The following is a 24,120-nucleotide window of genomic DNA, read 5'->3' on the forward strand; positions in this document are numbered from 1 at the left end:
ATCCATGCATATCCATAAATCGGTATTAAAATACATCGACGAAATATTTTAAAATGAATAACCGCGTAGAACGGTTACCTCCTTCGGCTGAGCACTTTCCTTTTTCCAGAAACAGATAACCGGTTAATGCTTCGAAATTTGCATTCGAGAATTTAAAGGTTCTCGATCGTTCACCCCAAGAAGGGATAAAGTTCTCAGTTACTCGATCTTCCCGGCTACGATTTAGATAAACGAGAGTAAACTAGACACGAACAAACTTGCGAAACTTGCACTCCTTCAAGCTGAAGTACAGCTTTAGGAATGACATAATTTGAGCTACTTCAGAAAATCGATTTCGCCGTGCGCGTCGAACTTTCGAACAATAAAGATTCCATTCCGAGCGTAAAAGATCTTATGCAAATCTTGCAATTAGAATTACTACGAATTTAAAAAGTATCTTTTGATTAAATGAGTTTAAAGTTCCTTGGTTGTGAAAGCAATACGATAAACACTTTAGAAATTTATTTAAAATTGTAACCATTATTCAAATCGATAACTTTCAATGCAAAAATTGCTGTAATGTTTGGATAGTAAATGCTCCATTTGTTGGTAAAACATATGCGTGTTGCGTGAAATAAAAGTCGGTTATCTTCGCAACACAGTATCGAGATTTCTAAAACAATTCAACGGGGATTATAAAAGGAGAACAGCATTTTCCACGCTACCCCATCGAAACAAATAACTGTCGAGGGCGCCGATTGGGGACTGTCGAATGGTCAAAGCGCAATAAACGTTTGAATCTTTGGCATTCGATAGCTTCGTATCCACGAAACGACGCGATTCGCCCCGACAAGAAGCGTTCCTGGCACTCGTGTTCGTGCACACGTACCGATAAATGCATACGTTCGCGTGTATAACGAGGGTGGCACGGAAAATCGTCTGATAAAGAGTGAATTCCGATATCTAGGGGCGTTGATTGGCAACTAGAGCATCGACGAATCAGAGCAGAGACTAAGCATTCTAATTAAATCCCCCTTATTTTCTCGCAACTATTGTCCTCTGTTTCTCACTGGAAATTCGGTGAAAAGTGTCCCAGGGGCGTGTTTCTCGCGAAATTCGTTAATAAATCCGGTCGTTTCCGATATTTACTGAAACGAGAATCAATTGTCCTCAGTTTCGAATCTCTGGAGGATTTTTAGAAGTTCCTATCGATTGATATAATCGTTATATAGTTTATATTTTTTTAAAACTTAACGTAAGGCCATTAGTTGGGCGAATTTGTGAAATATCTGTGCGCTGACGTTTTAAGGGAAAGAGTAGATCTTGAGAACAGATGTAGAGACTCTGAAGTTGGTAAGTGTTATATAAATTACATATTTAAGTTATGGTTTCTGGATAATACAGTCTCGATCCATAAAATGTCAGCGTAAGTAATGGAGTATTCCACAAGACTCTTCCGGTGAACATAAAAATTGATTTCCTCGCGCAACTACGGGCATTCAATACAACCGTCGGGTATTTTAAAAAAGAAAATTCAGATCGCTGTCATTTCTATGCGTATCAGGAGTGGTCGTTCGAAAATAACTCAAGATATTATTTAAACGCGGCAGTACTTCCCCACAGGACTCCAAATTGAAAAATATGCGAGACGTAAGAAATTATTTTAGATTTTCTAAATATATAGAATTTGACAAAAATATTTCGAATAGAATTTCAATCGTGAACTGCAGCGAAATATAATCAAGCAAAGTTGCACACAGCAGAGCGCTTAACTGTCTTCGTCGGAGAAAGCATTAAAATAAACCGAGTACATCCATCAAAGTACACGTTGCAAATTAATGTTTACTGGCGTCTATAACGGAGCAGACGTAGATGTTTCATATCTATTCTAATAAATTTCACGTAGCATCCCCGCCACAAGATCCGTTATAAAGGAAAACAGTAAAGTAGATTTGCAATATACTCTGTGCATTTCTGCGTATTTACTTTGAAAATATTCAGGTGAAAATGATATTATGTAAACTGAACGCAACTACACATTCATGAGAGCCCTCCAAGGATTGCAGTAAAATGTTTATATTTTGTATTCAGATTTTGTATATGTAAATACATTCGGAAAAACCATGATAACGTCCGGGATTTTGGATCCATTGTGCGGCGCATTTTTCCAAGCAAAATTGCAAACTCGAACTCGGAAGTTTTTCATTTTATTCTATTAATAGATAAATTGTTGTTCGTAGCTACCATTATTTTTTTTAAAGTAAAATAAACATATTATTATTGTGCACAGAGGTTCTTGAAATCGTCATACAACTGAGAATTTGCTGACAATTTTCCAAAATGATACGACAAAATTATTATTTAACCGGATACTTTTATCAGATATCAGTTTCACGTAACGTGTTATCACATTCCATTGTTATCTCATTTTTCAATTAGAATCGCGTTGCATTATTTCATGGAATAATATTGAAATTAATATTATTATATTTAGAAGAATATAATAATGAGATATTCTTAAAAATAACCAATATGTTTTAATGAATGTAACATGTCGAAAGTCTTTCATAGATAGAATTACAAATTATTTTAAATCATTAAAATTATGAACTAATAGTAACTCGAAGAAATGAAGAAATTGATGTAACAAATATACTGCATCAATATTCTACAAATCTATTGTCCATCATACATATTGATCGCTTCAAATACGTGATTAATATTGATTCATATAATTCAAACTAAAACGAATGTACTATACATATGTAACCAAATAAATATTGATACTTTATGTAAACGATAACGTTTATATTTCAAAACTTATACGAAATCGTTCCAAAATTTATTTGAAACAGTAAAACTTCATTACCTCGAATACCAATTATTTAAAATGGACAATTGAATTATTTCCAAATACCGCTACAGTAAATAAAGGACTGAAAGTTATTTCGAAATGTTTTCCCTTATTTTCAATTCGAATAAAATTTTTCCAAGATCACAATGTGATGAAGATAAGAAGATTACAAATGTCCAGTAAATTATCGATAAAAACAATCGTAATTGGGGCCAGTTTCGGCTCATTTTCCTCCATCATTACGCTCCAATAAATCTAGCTCGTTTGACTCCCAATTAGGGAATCCTGTTCATGAATAGATGAAAGCTTATGATCTCGTTACAGCTACCTCCTGGACACTAATTCGCTGTGCCAATATTTGATCGAAAATACATATTTTCGCCGGCGAAATACCGCCCTCGCCGTTTCGGATCCATGGATACTCGTATCGCGAAAATCCGTGCACGGAAACTGCATTTCGCTTTCCAAATAGCAGTCAGACGATGCTTATGGAAAATCTATACAGCGCAGTACGCACACTTAATCCCCGATTCCTCTCAGCCCAACTGTGTGACGCAACGTAATTCCGCGATATGCAGCCCATGAATGGAAGCCAGCGATATTTTTTTCGGGTCGGTTCCAGGAAAATATTCAATGCGAAGAAAGGAATTTACTAAAACCTCGCAGCCAAGTTGCCTCGGCTAAAAATTTCCAGCTGTAGCGTCAATGACCTTTTAAATTCCACTGCATTTCGTGGTTGAAATTCACCAAATTATTTCGAGATTTTCATTTCAATTTATTTTGGTATTGTCAATAAAAACTCTAAATAAACAGAAACGAAAGACTTTTGTTTTCCGTCAACGATTTACGTTATTAGCTCGTAGAATGGAAACTGTTTCTTCGGTATCTCGCGATAAAAAAGATTTCGTATTTCATGAATTATCACATCATCTGCCTCGTTTTGTTTTCGGGGTCTAGCCATTTTCGTGCTCCAACAGCTCCCAGCGCCGGTGTACAAACTCCATTAAAATGTTTATAAGCAACGCTTGGTATCTCGTGTTCCGCCTTGCCTGGTACTCAGTAAACACAGCCTTCTCTCTGATTTTTCACAGTTTGTTTCCGCGAGAGTACTGCCGTGCACGTGCAAAAAGTAACTCTAATTTCTACGAACTGCCCACATATTACGAGCAACGATGTTTTCGAAGACTGTCGCTTCGACGATCAACGATGCCAAACGGGCGGGGCTTTCGACTGGTAAATTGGCGACGAAGTTTTCGAGCCCACGATATTCATACGGGCAATAAACAGAGAGATTCATGTTAACCACGTCTCCCGGCCAAAACTTGCGCAGTTCCCGAGTAATGCTTTACAACGGTTCGCACTTGGTTCCTGCATTTTACATCCGCCTTGAACTTTACGTTTCACCATGCCCCGGATAAATCGCGAGGAAATTTTCCATTTTCACGGGGTATCGACCAGCCCAGTGGACTCGCCAGCTTTCGAGCCCGTTCTTCCGGAATTACTATGTAAATGAAAGTGGTATAAACAGAAACGAGAAAACTTCAACTTCCTTTTAAGGCCCATAAAACGCTCAAAAGCAAACAGGATTGCTACCATTGATTTCGTCAAGGAAAATCATTGTTGCATATTTGGAACGTCTTATTATTTGCCAGCCCAATGATATTCTTCCTACCGTCAAATACTCCGTTTCTATGCAGAAAAATGCACATCTTTTCTATTCTCATATGCATTTACCACGAGCTCTCATTTATTTCGTTCTACTTAAACAGTGGTTCTTCGATGAACAATTGTTTTCAGAGCCACGGACGACTCTGGAAACAGGACTTGGCAAACAGTTTCTGTTATTAAACACCACCGTGAATATTATTTTCCTACGTCGCCGTAGTAAAAGCTTTTGAAAATTGTAAATCGAGGAAAAATGGACGGGGTCTGGGAGGTAAATCGAAAAAAGTTTTTCCCGCTGCCGAGAGGCTGTCAGAGCCCAGAATCCATGGCCACCGAGAACCACACCGAACATCTGGTACGTGGCACCGACCCATCAGGTAGTCGATTCGAGTTTCTTGTTGCTTACCACACCCTCGCAAGCCGCCCCCGTCGCTACCCCCGGCGACGCGACATTCTTTCCCTTTTTACCTTCGGTCCGCGACAATGCCGCGTGAAAATCCCGGAGATTTTCTTGGATTTCTCGAAACCACGAACCGAAAGGTCTGGAACTTCGAGCACGTCGATCGTGGGCATCAAGTGTGTTAAACGCGACGGCCAGCCACCCCACAGGATGACGCTCTAATCCAATTCCCTCGTAAATTTCATCGAATTCGTCGGTTTTTTCGTTCGACCGACTTCGACTCTTTATCCCCCGCGTTTATTCTCGTTTAGAAAAAATATTCTATTAGACATTCGCAGCTCCAACTATAATAGTCTGTACCTTAAATAAATGGTACATATTAGTTTCCAAATTATAATTAAAAATTATTTTTGTTCGCTTATATATTCAGGTTGGATTTTAAATTAGTGTGCAAGTAATTCTGCTATGTTAGTTTCGTAAGTAGCAATTTTATTTACGTCACACAGCTTCAACTATAATACTCTGTACCTTAAATAAATAGTACATCTTAGTTTTCGTAGAATTAACCCAGACTTATTCGCTGGCCCTCGCGTGTTTTGTTTTTCGGTTCAATTTGTCAAATAAGAACAAATTCGACTCTGAATAATTCTCTCCAAATCTTTACACAATATTTAAACTACTTAACAATTTTATTTACCGAGGAATAACTTTATAACTTTATTTTTTAGCACAGATTGTCCGTCCACGTGTGTCAAGAATTGAGTAAAGTTTTTTGAGAAAGCGATCAAACGGAGCTGTTCGTTCCCGGGAGTGTGTCAATTACAGATTGTTCGACGTTAGCCGTGCAAGAGCTATCCCGTAGACCCGGCTTCAGAAACAATATTTAATGAAACTGAAGGAAGCTTTTAAGAGAGGTCCAAGAATGCTTTTAGTTGTATTGCAACCGGAAATTGCTCTAATTTATCTTCGTAGCGCTTAGCAATCTCGCGAACGAAAAATAGAACCGATGCTTGCCTTGCAATTTTGTAAATTGCGCTTCCCCATTTCCTCTTAATTAAAGACGTTTCGATTGTCCGTCGTCCGTGTGACTGGCCACAATTAGCTCTACGCTCAAGGTGCTCTGTTTTTTGTCTGGACGAGGAATATAAATTTCGAAAGTCGTGAAAGCGGAAGGTACAAATACAGACAGCTAACAACCAAACTTCTTCGAAGTACAGAGAACTGTTTTGAAGGATTAACGCATTCCCTTTCGTCTCAGAAACGTGTGCAGTATTGCACGGTGCTTGCAGGGGAAACTGAAACGAGAGTGAAATATCGGAAAACGAAAAATTTTGAGAAGTTGGATTATTGACGTACACGGGTATATGAGGCGCAACGAAGCGTCGATATGCTTTCGTGATCCCGAAATTCCAACGAAATGCTGCACACATACCATGCTTCGATATTTTATACAAATTTTACCCAAACGGAGCTACTTTATTCTCTTTTACATATCACAGAACTTGAAATGGAAATTAATTGGACAATTTCATCTACTAAAATTGATATCGAAAATGAATTAATTTTTAAACGCTTAAACACTTCAAAAAATCATATTTTATATATTTGAGACCATCTCTAATACATCGAAGGTTTTAGAATAAAACAAAGCATTTACTTGTCCAACAAGAATACAAATTTTTGAAAAATGCAAGAATTCTGTAATACAAAAGTAATAAAAATTGTTTGTGTAACATTCTGTTTTCGAGAAAATCGATTCTGAATGTTTATCGAGTACGTGTACAGTGGAGTAAAACTTGGATATCGTTGCAAGTAGAAACAACGAGTAATGGTCAGACGTGTCTGACATCGAACCCAACAAACTTTCCGATTCAATTATTCCGAAAAGGAAATATTATATGACACAATATAATAGGGTCTTTCAAATATATTTTTGAATTCGGAGTTACTCCTCTCAGAGAAGATACATTTGATTAAATTTTCTCCGATATATCACCTAATTTACGATTCAGGGGCATCTCGCCAGTGAATAATCGAATAAACTACAAGTCGTGGCAATAAAGTTTTATGAATAATTCAGTAAAACAATAGATAGTCCCTTCCAAACCTACTTCATCATAGACTTATTGAAACTCACTTTCTAGCGTTTAATAACAGTGTTTCTTCTATAAATCATTTTATTCTGAAAAATGTTATAAGGTTATGCAGGGGTTAAATACAGGGTACGCTCCAACGATGTGATCGATTTTGAAATTGAAAACTTTTTTATCGAAATGGCTGGTAGATTGTCACAGGTGCAATATTCGAAGCAATTTCAGATCAAATTTGTTTCACTCGTTTCCAAAAGTCTTTTCAGAATTTGATGATCGAATTATCGATGGACAATTTTATTAAATACGAGCAATTTTGAAACTCTTCTAATTTTAGTATTCATTCGCTATCAGACTTTATTCCGACGACTAGTTTCGAAGAACTAACGACGAACTTGTCGTATTAGTCGCATAAATCGAGCTCACGGTTAGCTTCTCGACGCGTGGACGTCATCGAGAAATGATCGAAATGATACTTTGTAATTTTTATCGCCGCGTGCGTGGCCGATAATTGAATAATCCGGGAACCGCAATCACGTAATTGCGTGACTAACGGCGACGCCGGGACGCGCTCGCGCCACCCACGATCAACATCAAATTTCATTGCGTGGCATTTAACGAGGCTTACCGGCAGGATTATTCAAATTTCCGTTTGTCCGGAGAAGTAACTGCCGGAGGGCTTCGCAGCAAGCTCGAGTGCAAATAAAAGAAAACCCCCGGGGCTGGTGAAGCCGATAGGACGGACGGAACAGAACGGAGATGGATTTTGATTAAATTGCTGGGACGCTGGTGCGAGGGAGCGAGCCATAGTCGAAGAATTTCGCGAGAGAAACGACCGGACAAGAACTAGAAACAAGAAAACTAAAAGAAAAAAAGGAAAAACAACTTGCAGAGTATAAGGGTAAAAGAAACACTTTTTCCTCGATTTAAGAAGGGGGGTATCGTCTCGTTGTGAAAAGAGCAGCGAAGAGGGGAAATAGCTTTTCAGAAACTTCATCGTTTGCATAGCGATTCAGTTTTGCGCGTAGCAGCCGAAACAGAAAAAGAATTCTTTGTTTCTCGAACGGGGAAGATTTGGAGAAAATGTATCGGACTTGCCGCAAGTTTTGTGCTCGCGATCGCGTACGATCTCTGAAATGGTAATTGAGAGGAGACGCTTCGCGCCAAACTAATTTGGAAGAAAGTTAGTGTGTTAAATTGAACTCGTTACGGGGTAAAAACGGGCATTCATTAATATTCATTAATATTCCAGATGGCGCGCACAAAACGTCGTAACCTCCCACAGAGTGTAAAATTACGAGATTATTCCGCTCATAACGTAGGGTCTGCAGTATTTATTGCACAAAGGATGGTCATGCTTTGCGTTCAAAGGGTACAGGAGTTATGTTTACGTTCCAGGAAACTCACGATCACATCTTGCACTGGTATTGCAGCCGTATAATTTCGCGTACATGTGCTTGGCGACTTTGACGTTAACAGAATTTCAATTTTAACTTGTTAAATATCAGTCTCAGAAAATTTCTAAAAATCTGAACTCTTAACATCAAAATAAGATGTAAAAAGTATTATACTCGACTGTAAATGATTTCAATTGCCCAGTCTGGCATATTTCCCAATTTTCTCTGTGTAAAGAAATATTCACTTTGTAATGGAAATTTACCATTTCACGATACATTGTGTGCTACGTCCAGCAGAACCGAGTTTAAGAATAATAGAGTTTAATAAAATGTTCGCAACGGGAACGTTACAAATTATTATTGGATATAACAATCTTTGACGTGGACCAGAATTTTCTTCGATAAACAAATAAATAACTGAATTGACGTACCATATAAATTTCAATCAACGAGAAACTTTGTCGCTCGGTGCATTCAAGCTTCAATTAACTCACGATTGCAATAATTTAAAGCAACGATATAAAGTTGATTATCAAACGCGCGAGTTACTGGAGTTTATTCCATAGAAAATTGTTGTTTCGTTCACCTCCGGTAGATATTTGATAAATTAATTACAACAAATTGGACATTTTAGTTTGCAATGGAATTTGAAATTATCGTGTCTATTATTAGACAGAACGTTCATTAATGTATTTCCAGTAATTACTTCAATTTACCCCAATGATTTTATTATGATATTCAAATGAATGAACTGCGAACTAATTAAATAACCCAAATATATGCCCTGCGTTAATATATTTCATTTCCTAGCGATGGAGTTTTCCAGGATTCAATATCAATTGCTACCAGGATATACCAATAAATGTTTCAGTTATAACTTGACACATTAATCATTGACACATAGGAGCTGACTCAAACGAACGTATATACGTGTACACCTGTAATAAATATCCTTCGACTAAACAAATTTTGTCATGAAATAAAAAAAATATACAGAGTGCTCGACCAACCCTAGGAAAAATTATAATGGGAGATTCCAGAGACCAAAATAAGACGAAAATCAAGAATATCAATTTGTTGATTGAGGCTTCGTTGAAAAGTTATTACCAAAATTATTAATAAAATTTGTCAACCTAAACGAATTTTTTCCTCGAAAATGAGTAGGATATCGGGGGTATGTCTGTTCACCAAAAATAATTGTAATTGACCCCTGCAGTGGAATATAATTTTTCCGGAACGATTTAAACAAATTTTTTTTCGCTGAAAAATTTCAGGGAAATATATCAATGGTATGGTCAGACATATTTTCGATAATTTTTTTCTCGCAAGTGCGTAGGATTTCGGGGGTATGTCTAATGACAAAAAATGATTATAATTGCCCCCTGCAACTGGAAATAATTTTTCCGTGAATGATTTGAAATTTTTGAATTTAATTTTTTAATAACTTTTTAACGAGGCCTAAATCGACAAGTTTATATTCTTGATTTTCGTCTTATTTTGGCCTCTGGAATCTCCCACTAAAATTTTTCCCAAGGGTGGCCGAATAATTCAGTTCCATTAAGCACTATTTCAAATTGTTAGTCTTTATTTTCTTCGAGTAAATCGATTCCTATCTCCCATCCACAAAACTTGATTTTTAACGTAGAGGATTACAATTGTAATATTTTCCAAAGGGACGGGTAAATTCGCGGGCCAGTTTCGTTTCATTCGGGAAATTCTCAACTTTTCGTGGGATTTCATGCAGACTGCTCGTTAAAAGTTAATACGACAACGTTCTACGTGTTTATTTTCAATCTCTTTCTCTTAACCTCTGTCCTCCTTCAATTTCTTTCACTCGACAACGGAGCTTTTCCGCAACAGTTCCATTGTCGAGGAAGACTCCTTTTCGATGGCCGCGTTCCTCGAGGGAAGGCGGACCGGGGCGCGTTCCGCGGGCAGAATTTTAAGCGAGCAGATCCAGGAAATTAGGAAGATTTGATCAGTGGGCCCTGGAATTACAAATAACCTCATTATCGTGGCAAAGGCACACGCCGTGTCGAGACAGTTGCGATTTATACCGCCGAATTTCCTTTTTACCCGTCGCGAACCCCCCAACGCGCACGTGCGAGCCAGAGAAAGGTCATTAGGTGACTTAAATTGAGCTCCAACAGCACTCGAGCAACTCGACCTAGCGGGAAGTCCTCTGTTTCTCTCGCTTAAAAAATAGAGGTCCCGGCGAAAATCGTTAGCAACGGAGGAAGTATTTTTTAAGCAACCAACGGGAAACGCTACGATATTTCTCCGAGATTCTACCACGCCCCTTTGTCAATATATTTATACCAATAATACAACTATCAAGAATTATTATCCAAAAGATAGAAAATTAAAAGATATCAAACGTCCATTCCTTTCGTCGACTGCTATCTATATTGAGAGGACGAAAACTACCCCCAATGATAGGAATAAAACACTTATTATAATCAAGGAATAATAACTAATAGGAAATATTACGAATATTATTTCGAGCCTCTCGATTATTCGAAACCTGTCTCAAAGAATTCCAACCCCTTGCATAAAATAATATTTCATTAGGCGTGAACAATGACGAGTTTCAAACTCTTCTTTCGTTTCATATTTTTTGTGAAATTGTACGCTGAAAATTAATTGCACCGACGCTAGAACGTAATTGTAACGATGAAATACGATAGTTTGTAAGGTATCTGTTTCCATGCTGTCTACCCTCGTGGTTCAGTCGGGGAAGCTAGTAAATAAATTGAACGGAGCTCTTTGGGTACTCGAATATTCAAGACGGTATGAAAATGTACTCCTCCCCGACATAAAATTAAAAAGTTACGGAAAATTACTGATAATGGTTTTCTACGTCGAATAGCAACTATCTACGCGTGAAATTTACTTGTACAAACAATAATAAACCGAGTATGTTACGAAATCAAATAACTTCTATAACTTGTCAATTTAAGTTGAAATTTTTATTGCCAATTGTTTTTGAAAATGAAACGATGATACAATAATTGTGTCGAATAACCGAGCACACAAAATCCGTTCAAATTATAACAATTAAACAAGTCAGACAAAAGAGGAGAAGGGAGAAAAAAATCGTGGAAATTAAAAATATTATTTTCCCCCCGGTTTTACAGAACGTTACAACTTCTTTATCGCTCCTCCTAGAATCCGTGCTCCCGTAAGAAAGAAACGAATCTCCAAAATTTTCCACGACATTAATTTTTTCTACGCCCGCGCTCGAAACCATTCTTCATTGTCCCGAGTCTCCGGGAGTTTCGTTTTTTCCACTTTCATCCCCTCAAGTGGAAGTTGCTTTGCCGTTGCACTCTGATATATTCCAGATTAATGCAAACGGCTAATGTTATGTTAATGTTCGTCGCAGCGGTATTAGCGGTCTTCCCTTGAATACCGTAAATACGGAACAGAATAATCCGCGTGTTAACCGGGGCTTCCAGTTCGAGGCTGCGAGCCACCCAAGATGGTGGTCGAATCCGAGCCTTCTTCGTGACTCACCCACTTACATCCCCTAAGAGAATGCTGGGAAACGAGCGAACGCCGGCGAAAAGATAAGAGAAATTTACAATGAAAACCTGGAAATGAAATTGAACTGCGTACAATTTCTACGTCTCGTTGCGTTCGCTCCATCAATACGGCACCCCGCGTCGAAGAAATAACAAGCTCGAAAGAAATTTAAGGAAACAACACGTACAGTAAAAATTCTCTTCTCGAAGTGCTCTCTCGGTAGCCAACGGAAACTTTCTTCTTGGAATATTGGCAAAGTTCCGGGAAGAGTCTGAAAAATTCTTCTGCTTAGCAATTTCCGTAAGGATGTCGGACACAAAATGGATCTACCTGTTAATTTCACGGATTAAAAAAAATCCAAATTCAAGGGTTCTATATGTAGGAATGCAATTTGAAGAAGATTGTGCCATGGACAAGCAAGAAGAGATTTCACAGTGCCAACTAACGCAAGATAGATCGGTTGTTGAAACGATGAATTGATAACAAGGGGATGCAAATGAATTAATTTCAGGAGCTTAAAGAACAATTAAAAATATCTGCGCGGTTTTTACGGCGGTAAAAGTTTATCAATTACTGTGCAGCAGGAATACGAGAAAAATCTTTCGATGCATAAACGCGAAAGAGAAATGCAGTATCGTCAGAGTGACAGTAATTGGATGTTTTACCTATTCAAGATTTTCAGCCATCGAAGAGGAACGAGCGAGCAGTTTCAGGAAGCAGCGAGGATAACATTGTGACACATTGAGGTAGAAAAATCGCGAACGCTTTGAAAGAAATTGCTGTACAGATAGCCATAGGTACGCGTTGATCGTACATCAAGACCGTGTATCGACGCTCCAGCGGCGACCGAGAGGCTCGTTACGTTCTCGACAATTAATTACCCTTCGTAAAACTGCGGGACGCCGACGATTTGTCTTCATTGGAGGGGCGACCTATCAGGGCGTGCGAGTCCGCGATACGCGGGGAAGAAAAGGGCCGCGAAAGGAAGAAACGACGGTGGCGAGAATGACGAGGGATGGATAAAATACCGTCGAAAGTAAATTTGCGAGGACGCAAAAAAAAGTAACACGCGCCACTTCGCCGTCCTCCTTCCGGTATCGAATCATCCATCAATTGTTTTATAATATCGCGGCGTCGTTTGTCAATCTTTTTGCCCTGTTCGCGCACTCGATATCCGTATATACGACGCGGGTCCTAAAGGATGTAGTCGGTGGCCGTTCACGGAGCCGGCTCAGGAAACAGCTGCTGGGGAAAACCACACGTCCTTCGGGGAACTAATCGTTAACCGTTCACGTAGAAAATTGCTCGATCCTTTCCGTTGTTTTTCGTTGGCCCCAAGGTTTTACGTGCAATTGTGTTAGACCAGCAAATCGAGTCAGGTTTTCTACGTTTCCTAAAATTTAATTTTGCCGTTGACTTTCTTCGGGAGCGTCGAACCGAATAACGCTCCGTCGGGATCCCGATTTTAACCGCCCGCGAAATCGACGATACGTTGCTTAGTTTTTATTATGTATCGATAAAATTTTATCGAAATCTGCTGGGTCGTTTCTAAAACCATTCTGAAAATGTGACTTATAGATTTGGTGGAAACTGGAAATTCAACAAATTCAACATTGTCGCGGTTTACAGTGTTACAAAGGTTGAAGGGCTCGAATAGATTGATGGATAGGGTGGGAATTGATTACAATGTTATTTCGAATAACGCACATTTCCCGCGAACGATTTCCAAGCGAGAGAACTGGGGCGCGATGGCGTGTAATGCTTGGCCGTGTCGCGTTTTACTTTAAAGACTATTACCGCGATATTTGACATGAAATCGTGGTGATCGGTCAATTAGTGGTTTGATCATTTGCAGACCTGTCATTCACTACGCCGTAGTAACCGATTGAGATTGATAGACGACAAACGTTGAATCGAGTTCAATGCTCCAGTGTGCATATTATATTAAATCAAGCTATTCGATCGATCTTTAACGTCGGTACAAACTATTGGAAATATATCGAATATTCTATTTCAAAAACTCTCAGTTTCGTTAACAAGAAAAGGGAACACAGAAATTCAGAAAATATTGAAACATCGTGTACAACTAGCGTTGCTTGTAACACAAAATCAAGTTACTCGATCGATTTTTAACGTCGATGTGAACAATTCACTGGAAATATACTGAATATTCTATTTTAAAAACTCTTAGTTTTGTTAACAAGAAAAGGGAATTCAAAAAATATTGAAACATCGTGTACAACTAGCGTTGTTTGTAACACAAAATCAAGTTACTCGATCGATTTTTAACGTCGATGTGAACAATTCACTGGAAATATACTGAATATTCTATTTTAAAAACTCTTAGTTTTGTTAACAAGAAAAGGGAATTCAAAAAATATTGAAACATCGTGTACAACTAGCGTTGTTTGTAACACAAAATCAAGTTACTCGATCGATTTTTAACGTCGATGTGAACAATTCACTGGAAATATACTGAATATTCTATTTTAAAAACTCTTAGTTTTGTTAACAAGAAAAGGGAATTCAAAAAATATTGAAACATCGTGTACAACTAGCGTTGTTTGTAACACAAAATCAAGTTACTCGATCGATTTTTAACGTCGATGTGAACAATTCACTGGAAATATACTGAATATTCTATTTTAACAAACTCTTAGTTTCGTGAAGATATTCGAACATCATATTTCATTTGCGGCATTATGCAAATTGTGAAAGTGGAATCAAAAGGTGAGAAACGATTAGACAAATATTGCATTTTTTTCATGCCTATACAACTGCATAAAATTAGTTATACAAAAATAGATAATTAAAATTTTCAATAGCTATCCTGAGAAAGGCAACTACGGTCGAAACTTTGAATGAAAAATTGATACGCTGAGATAATTTCGTTTAAATTATCTTCGTGGCGTATCTCTGGAGTTTCCTGCAGAGCGATCGGTAGAACGTTACTGACACGAACGGTCCAGAAAAGTAGTAATATTCCGTGACAGTGGCAGCCGCGCGATTCTGACGCGATCTCGTTCGTTTTATTTAATGGCAGTCGTTAGTCACCGACTATCGGGCATTGGAAATCATAGGGGTGGTTCTCGATTCTCGCGTTGTATCTCCTTCCACCGTCCTTGCGCGGATTCATCGCCAGTGAAACGAAAGCCGACCGATGACGAGGATAATAAGGACTCGTTAGCCTCCGTGAATCCTGCGGAAGACCGAGTTTGCTTCCCGGCCAAATTCCAACCAACTTTTTCCAGCTCGATTGCGCTCGTTTCCGCGCGCCCTGCGAGATCAGCTTTTTAAAATGCCGGTAATTTCCATTTTTAACGAGCCACGCCGGAATCCCCTGGCGCTACGTCAGATTTATCTTACCTGCTCTAAACGGCCTGATCGTATAAAGGGAATTAATCGCGCGAAACTGTAGGAAAACCGCCGCCAGTATTTTTTCGTTTGTTTGAAAAAGATTATGGATCGCGTCGATCGAGATAGCAAATTATTACAGGTACGCGGTGACTCTCCCGTTGTAACTTTTCAAACAAGTCGACAATGACTCTTCAATGAAATTTCAAAGAGTTTTAATGTAATTACACAAGTATATTTGCTGCATGATTCAGTATATTTCAAATCGTTCGAAAACATTCGCTCGAGTGTTTCAATGCAAGAGTATATCGACTGTCGAACGTAAACCAATCGATGGTATCAAAACATGTAGTAGTATCTCATCGCTAATTGACTATTAATTAAAAGCGCGTTTAGTAGTCTCTAGCGCCGCGGTACTGCATGTATTTACGTATACACAAGCATCCGTTATGTGTTAAGTATCACGTGAATAACGACTTCGTGGAATTAGAAAGGAACTTAAGAAGTTTGCATATTAAAATTTTTAATTGAGTTGCGAACTTATAAATCAGAAAGTTATGCCTCGTCGTGGCCGTACTCCTTTAGTTATGGCAGAAAAAAGTAACTCGTAAAACTGTAACGATCTTTGGTTACTGGTCGGATTATTAAAAAACAAAGTGATCGTTCGAACAAAATCATTCGAGTCCCGGAGGAAAACTATCTGAATTAAAAATTGATGGATTTATTAAATTCTGTACCCAAGTTCCATATCTCGATGTGTTTCTCGAACCGTTGTTTCGAGAATTTCTCCCATGTCAGTATGTCAAAACGTCGAGGCAAGAAATAGGGAGAAGGAACAGAACAAGATCAAGATCCCGGAGGAATACGGGGAAACAGGATGGACTCTCTCATTCATCGAAACTAGATCCCAAATCTAAAGGATCGCGAAGAAGATAACAGCGGAGTGAAACACGAAACTTCGATCCCCAGTTGGCAAAATTAACCAAAGTTTTCAGCTTGTCCCTAAAGAGGCTGAGAATGTGGACACGGGAGACATTTCCGGACGTCGATCGGGAAGAATTTTCTTTGTCAGTCGTGAAACGGTCTATCAGGTCTGTCGCCTCACTATTAGGTAATTTAAATCGTCTTTGTCCAATAATAGAAAAGTTTTTCGATTCATAGACTCGTGGTTTAGTCTGGGTTTCCAACTGGATAAAATTTAGAAAACTCATGGGAGGATAAGGTAATACAAATATATATTATAAACGATAAATAAGGCATAATTCAAACTTGTGAGAGAACATTAATGTATTTGAACTACCTATAACGAGAATACATTTACGAAGGTATAACGCCATTAAAAACTCGATACAAAATTTTGTATCGCCTGCAAAACTACGCGTAGCCTCTCGCGATATAGAACTCCCAAGAATTGCAACCGGAAAAGGGAGCAATCGCGAGGCCACGTTTCTCCTCGTGCCGGTACGAATTGCAAAAACGTGTTCGCGAGGTTGCAAAAACTATACTGCGCCAAAATTGCAACGGTGAAACGTTGCCAATCATGCCAGACGAAGCCTAGTTAGTATCCACGACGCAAGAAGGACGGAAATTTCTCAACGAAGCAAAGCAACGTCGGGGCGACCGTATGCGTGTCTACGTGTGTACACGTGTGGCGAGGAAGAAATCTTGGAGCGCACGGGTAAAGGAAGAAAAAGAGGCGAAACAGACGAGGAAGTCGCTGGTAGGAGGGGGTGAGGGGGGAGGGTGGAAAGCACGTAGAAGCGGCCAAGAGAAGAAATAAAAGTCGAAAGCTGGGGACGAGCGAGCGAGACGAGACGGCAAGGGAAATAAAAAGAAATTGTCATCGTCCGGGTGGTTGCAACCACCCTTGTAACCGTACCCCTTACCCCTTGAGCTTTCCTCAGCCCCGCTTTACAGCCACTGTCATTTGTTTTTACGTTCGCTCCATGCCGTTCCTGAAAATCCTTCGCCTGTCGTGAACGCCGTTCGCCCCTCCTTGTCCTGCGAGATTTCGTCGTGGAATAGAGAGACACCGCTCTCGTCGAGAGAAGTTCAAACGCGCTGGCAATCTCCGGGATTCTCTCTCTCTCTTTCGAACCCTTCTCGCGGAACAAGAAGGGCGCGCAAAGCTGACAGAAAATTTCGAAGTCTCTAGATAAAGGTGCCCCTCCCCCTTCTCCTCCGCAACCTACCCTCTTCCCGTCTGTTAGAGTTTCTGGCGGAGGATATAGTTTTCTGGAAGAGTGCGAAAACCCGGGGCCCGCTGTTTTCTATATTTCTCGGTGTGTTGAACTTACGGAGAAAGTTTTCGGATGAAATTCTGTTCAACTGCAAGATCAACCCGTGGATCTCGAGCGGGATTAACCCCGCTGGGGTATTGACTTTGAGAAAATGTCTGCCCGACATCTGTACGCGGGAACTTAACCGGTCGGGACCGTCGGATAATTTACCAAGAAGGATTAATAATACGGTCATGTGTTTTTAAACTTTCTCGGGCGTAACTTTTCGCGCCGTCGATGATCGGGGGCTACAGGGATAATCTGTCTCGACGGGGCCGGAGGGAAAGTTCCGTTCGTTTAGATTAGTTAGATAAATATACTCGTTGCATTATCTCGCTCCTCCAATGTTTACTTCGACCGCCAGTTACCCGAGGTGGTGTATTTTGTGGGTTTCCTTGCGATAACCGATAAACATTTCGCGGATAATATTTTCATCGTCGCTGCCTTCCGCCATAACAACTTCCTGTACGTTTTATCGACGCGTTCCCAATCAACGGGGGGAACATTTTTTCTCACAATGTTTTCATCCACGCTATTTCACCGACAGCGACTTTTATTCGATGCTGTTGGCTTGTATTTGCCAAACAGTTTTATCGACCTCATATCCATCAAGAGCGATGGAAACGTCGAGAATCATTTTTTATTTAATCCTAGGGAGCTCGATTTACACGCCCCCGATTTACGAGGGGCGCTTGTCCACTCTAGTTTTAATAAAATATTAAAAATAATGGTTGACAAGAATCGAGTTCGATGAGTTACAGTGGAACCTCGGTTATTGCACGATGTACGTTTCATGGTGTTGACAAGTGGAGGGGATGATCGCTAAGCAACAGGTAGTTAAAGTTATAGGTTGTATATAAAGTTCGATAATTGCAAACATCACAAAGTTCCACTGTACGATTTCTATTAACCATTATTATATTTTGATGCATACTTGCAATCCTCCTCAAAGATTTTATTTTATTTTCAGAATGAATCGACGAAAAAGAAGACTATTCTTCGTCAAAGGACAACGATTTTACAAAAGGTTGAAATTGACACAGAATCTTTAAGGTTTGGTTAAAAGTTCCGTGCGTGAACTTTGGAAAAAAGTTTCACGGAAAATAAAGAAGAAAGTTCGATCTCATTCGCAAGAAAAGACGTCTGAGAAAAGTAGGCGCTCAAGGCGATAAAGACAGTATCGCGTATTAATTTTGCCAGACTATTTAATTAGCAAGGGCTAAGTAGAAAAGATAAGAGTTTAATGAATACAGATAGCCTTGTAATCTTAACAGTTTTCTTCTTCGTTCTTATCTAACATTTTACCATGACTCTTCGTTCCTCGAAGGAACAATGGAACGAAATGAAATCTTCACACCAAAAATGATACTCTTGCTTCAGCGACGAAGCATGTTTTCCTTCGTTCTTGCATTTAATATTTCTTTATTTAACATTCTTACTTTTTTCAGATTCTCTGGAAAACATAGTTAACGTAAATTTTCAATAAAATCATCGTTTGTACATAGTGCAAACTTGACTGAAATTAATGCAGGAAAGGGACTGTTTATCTTTGTCTTGTCAACTAATAATAAACGACTCTTCGCGGCTCGTTACACCGAGCAAAGTACTTCTGAATTCGTCGTTTGATAAACACGTTACAAAAATAATAACATCACGATTTCTCTCAAATTTAATTAAAATTAAAAAAAAAAATTGTCTATTCCATATAACATTTATAATATCATTTCCTTCTAAGAAAGTCATAAACCCGTTTTCTGGTTATTTTACCGCAAGAAACGTAAGCTATATGCCTGAAAGTATTTCAGAAAAAATTTACAAAATTGTTCGTGCGTTCAAGCTGAGCTCCAAACCGCGCCAAATTTGAAAGGCCTGCAGAATTATCGATAAAATTGCTGTTTGTACTCACGGATCGTTAAGTTGGCAGGCTTGACGATTTTCGGGCAGACTCTGAAGAGACCCAACTTGAAGCGCACGGTCACGACGTTCGCGAAACTGCGCGGCAAGTATGGAAGTTTCAACTTTTCCTCGGTGTGAAGCCAAGCAGGGCCTAACAGCGCCGTGCTGAGAGCAGCGAGCGCCGCGATGCCGCAAACGACGCCGCATCTGGTCAATCTGATGCCACCAGGGCCACCCGAGCAGCACATCTTTGTCTCTGAGATCCCTCACTTTCTTCAGGATGACATCTCTCGGCTCACAAGGAATCGCCTCGCCGATTTCAGCAATCCCCGCCTTTCTTTTCGCGAGCTTCGACACATCATCGTGCGATTCGCTCACGAGTTCCGCGACACTCGGTACATTGTCCCTCCTTCCCCTGGCCACCGATGCACACTTCGTGTTTCGAATATCCTACGAGGAGTCTTGGAACTCGTAAAGTCTCTGGTTAACCATCCTGAAACATATAAAACGTTAAAGTATTAGAAAAATTTTAAACGACTCGTAATCCTGACACGTGAAGTAAAATTTATTTGAAGTAACTATGGAGAGTATTATTACCCTTTTAGTTGAAATTAAAGAAATTTATCTTTGGCATTCTGAGACACAATGTTATTTAATATAAATTGATCCAGTTGGCCACTTTGGGCGCAAATTTTAATTCTAAATAACGCCCGAATATACTTTTTATTTCCTATTGGCCCGAGTTCTGAATGAATAATGCAAACCACGACTCACGGACGTTAGTGGTTTAAATATTTGAATATTTATCAATCTGTCTAGAAATTTCTGACTGTTTCGTAAAACTACTGTCCACCTTCGCGGTTCTTCTAGAAAATTATAAGTGGGCATTAAAATTCCTTTTTCGACATTAACTATGCATACGTTCTTCGCGTTACAAACGACCCGTTGTCGACGTTAAGTCACTCCAAAGTACCGACACACGGAAACAGCAATTTGTACCTCCATCGATCATCTGCACTTGATTTTCACGATATATCCGTACGCGGGGTGTTTCAAGCCTGTGGCGATTTGTCAGTTGACCAGCGATACTGTCATTCCCTTTCGATGAAAGCGAATAATCCGACCTCGATAAGCAAGTTATCCGGGCACCATCGAGTTTGACTTTATCGAGCTTCTCTGGAGAATTCTTGTGTCCGTCCCGCGCCACGATGGTTTAATTCGCAATGAAAATTCTCACTGTTCTACGGTCCACAGTTTCTCGTGCCGAAATATAGGCTCCAAGTGGCGATAAATAATCGATGGGAAATGATTTCGACTTGTTTTTTACGTTACACGATGCCAACACTCTGTTAAAAATTATTAATTATTCATTCTTTCAACACCCACAAAATTATATGTTTACTATCAATAGTCAAAATGTGAAATGCAATTTCTTCGATCTTAATTTTTGCATTATTTAAGCACCTGGAAACAGCCTCTAAATAATTGCCCACCTGTAGTTACATTCTATGCATACACGTAGCCCGACAGTAACCCTCCAGCGCAACAGTATTACTCTCTTAAAATATTTATGGTCGAGACTTAGGTTGTCTGGGACCCTCATAGATGTAGCTCGCTCGAGCGAATATTTCTCTGCTTACAAGACAAATTGTTTGCATACAAATTAAACAAGCGTAGTGATTCTAAGACTCGAAGACGAGAACGACAAAATAAAATCGCTCAATTAATACCGTGGAATTCTATCGGGCCAGAATAACCAATTGAATGGCATTGGAAATATCGACGGGGCAATCCAAACAGATAAAACTTATCGTTCGAATTAAGCAACTTATTCGCATTATTAAAAGTTTCATCAAACTTTTTAACGATCGCGTACTGAAGTTTTATAATGAATACCGAAGTTTAACGGCAATCTATAATTTATAGTTAATAGGACACTTGTATTCTATTTTACTTTCAAAGGAAAAATTTCGAATGATATATATATTGAATATCTTATAACCGTCGCTTCGTATATTTTCTTTGCGTTAATGGATCTCGCAGGAACTGAGAGATTATGGTCGAGAATCTCGTACCTAGAGTTCCCCGAGATTTTTTAATCACCATTCGCGTTTCTCGAGAGATAATTCTCATATTTGAATCTCGAAAATTTTAGACAAATATGTATTCGTCTCAATAATAAATAATAATGATCGTTTATAGTTTGTAATTAAATAAGAACAAAATTATTTCATTTTGAAAGTACACAGAATTATTGAATTTTGAAGAAGAAAATGGCTGATCACTATTCCTGAAATGGAGAAGCTAAAAGTATTTTTTAATACAAAGCTGGATGAGAATTACGAGCTCGATGAAATGTCGCCTGTCGTTTTCGATGCTGTCAGTTGGTTAGATAAAGAATACTACGACCAGTTGTTTACCGGATCAGAGACGTCGCTAGTTTTATCGACTAAGCTAGTTTTATCGATGCTGGTGTCGGACCAACGGATGTTCCAACACGAATGCACGTGGAATTCGCTGACTGCGAAACAGATCAGGTCGACAGCTACCTAGGCAGATGAAAAAGGGAATGGAAAACCACGCTGTGAATTTGTTTTAAATGGCCAACAGTACTAACGATCGCGACCGATTACTTCATGACTGGCATACGTGTTCCAGATCCCGTTCGACGATTACACGGAATTTTTCTATAATTTTTAATGCCCTCGACTAATTACACTGAAATATTTCTAAAAATATTTAAAGTTTCACGCGATGGATCCAGGACACAGCTCACAATTAAATTTAAATACAATTTAAAGAATATAACATCGATCTAAAAAGAGCAGAAGAAGAGAGACTTTTATCCATCTATGGACACGAGGAGGCTGAAGTGAAACACTCAGAAATGTTTTTATTTTGCAAAATTGTTCCAGAGTGACGAGAAACTGTCTGATGTAAAAGGATATCAACGCAAAAAAAAAGGAAACGTGAAACGAGTTTAAAATTGCTCACAAATGTTTTCTCTCTACTGCGTACAAGGAAAACACTCTTTCATTTTAGTAGACGTTTGTGTAAATTAAAGCAGAGAATAAGTAAATCTCTGTGATGTGTTATTCCATTAAGAGAGAATGTTCTGTATGCGGATAAAAAACAAGTTTACAAAGTCTACATATAAGTCAAATACCGTTCCCCGCATTTTTCGTTTTACGCATTCTTTTTCATTGTGTTTCGGAGTTGTAACAATTTAGCCGCATTACGCGGAGATTTTCGCCGCGCGACTGTCTCAGAAAATAAACCACGTGGAGTATCAAAGTTAATGTTGCATTAAACACTCCGCGTTATTCTGCCTTTCGCGTTTTTATAATTATTACAACCACATCGGGGGATGATCGTTCTGTTCCCATTCACGCTTTGGACGATAGTTAGGGCGGTTGGTGAAAAGAAGCGTTCGACGCGCCGTTCTGCTCGTATTTCCCCACACTTCGCGTAATTTTACGATACAATGAAACCACAGCTTGCACGCAGGACTGACCTGACGTTTGAACGACGTATATACGGCGGGAATAAAGCTTTTTCGAAATGGCAGCGCGTGCCATCGTAAACGAGAATTTACTTCCGCGAGAATATTTCCGTCTTCGTAAATATACCGGGGTGGCTGACTTCCAGCCGTCTCGCAAATTTCCGTCAGGAAGTTTACACCGTTCGCTCGTTCTAAGCAGCTGCGCCGCAGGACTCATCGAAATCCACGGATTTTCGGAAGTTACGCCTCGCAAATTGCCCCGTTTGCCATTGCCGCCCGACAATTCCCGGCTTTTCGATCGCGTTAACCCACTTCTCCTCTTTGTTTATAATTCGTGGAACCGTCGGGGGCCGGAGGGGCACGTCGCAGAACTTTCGTTAGCAAGAAGCAGCGTCGATTTCATTGAGAGGATTTTAATGAACCTTACGCGGCAAACGACTTCATTCGTTTAACTGGGTCACGGAGTAGAAAAAGAACGGCTGTAACGAGCGAAATGGAAATAATGACTTTACGTTTCGATACCTGCCTCTCGTTCGCCGCTAGAAAAATCATTTCACTGACAGTCGAAATCTTGAACGAGCGGCAAATTGAACATCGCGAACCGCGTAAACTGTCTTTTGTTACGACGAAAATTAAAAATTCATATAATTGTGATACACGTGTAACGTTTTTTGATCCACCTAATTTCTGTACTTTACATAGTTCTTCCTCCACATTAAATATCTAGTCATTTAGAAAAACGTGGGTGTCTACTTGACACTTTTGTTGTGTTGAACTTTCCTGCTTTTATTTCTAAATAATTATTTGTATTTTAGTACGTGGCCCAAGTTTCAACGTTAACTAGTATAATTAAACAATTTTAGATTTTATATCGGAGAATTTCGAGCAGAACAAGTCAGCTAATTGAATAAATGCCGCGTGATCTCGCGAGCAGTTTTTAAGCGATCCATTTCTCTTTCTTTCCCCTTTGTCTAATATTCCCTCATTTCCTACCCGCGAGCGAGTGTATGGAATTCGGAAAAAGAATTTTTCTGAGGCCAGATCAAACCCCCACAGTGGTAAATGCGGTAGAGATAATGGTGTCTCGTTCCACTTCAGCATACTGCGATCGCTACCACTGGTAGGCCTCCTCTTTCAAGCTGCCTGCGATAATGGCAAGCGGAATTAATTTCTTCGAGA

The 24,120-nt window shown here is 39.3% G+C and overlaps 1 protein-coding gene across 1 annotated transcript in view; it reads right to left on the reverse strand.

Moving 5' to 3' along the window:
• Nucleotides 1-19,687, reverse strand: part of LOC122396746 — a 166,141-nt gene extending 146,454 nt beyond the window's left edge. The window contains exon 1 of the mRNA XM_043395395.1: nt 19,450-19,687. Coding sequence (XP_043251330.1) covers nt 19,450-19,687 — 238 coding nt within the window. The remainder of the gene's footprint in view (nt 1-19,449) is intronic.
• Between the last annotated feature and the right edge of the window lie 4,433 nt (nt 19,688-24,120).

This window comes from Colletes gigas, unplaced genomic scaffold (genome assembly GCF_013123115.1).
Source record: "Colletes gigas isolate AHSC1104 unplaced genomic scaffold, ASM1312311v1 Colletes_gigas_Sc00008, whole genome shotgun sequence".
Lineage (NCBI taxonomy): Eukaryota > Metazoa > Arthropoda > Insecta > Hymenoptera > Colletidae > Colletes > Colletes gigas.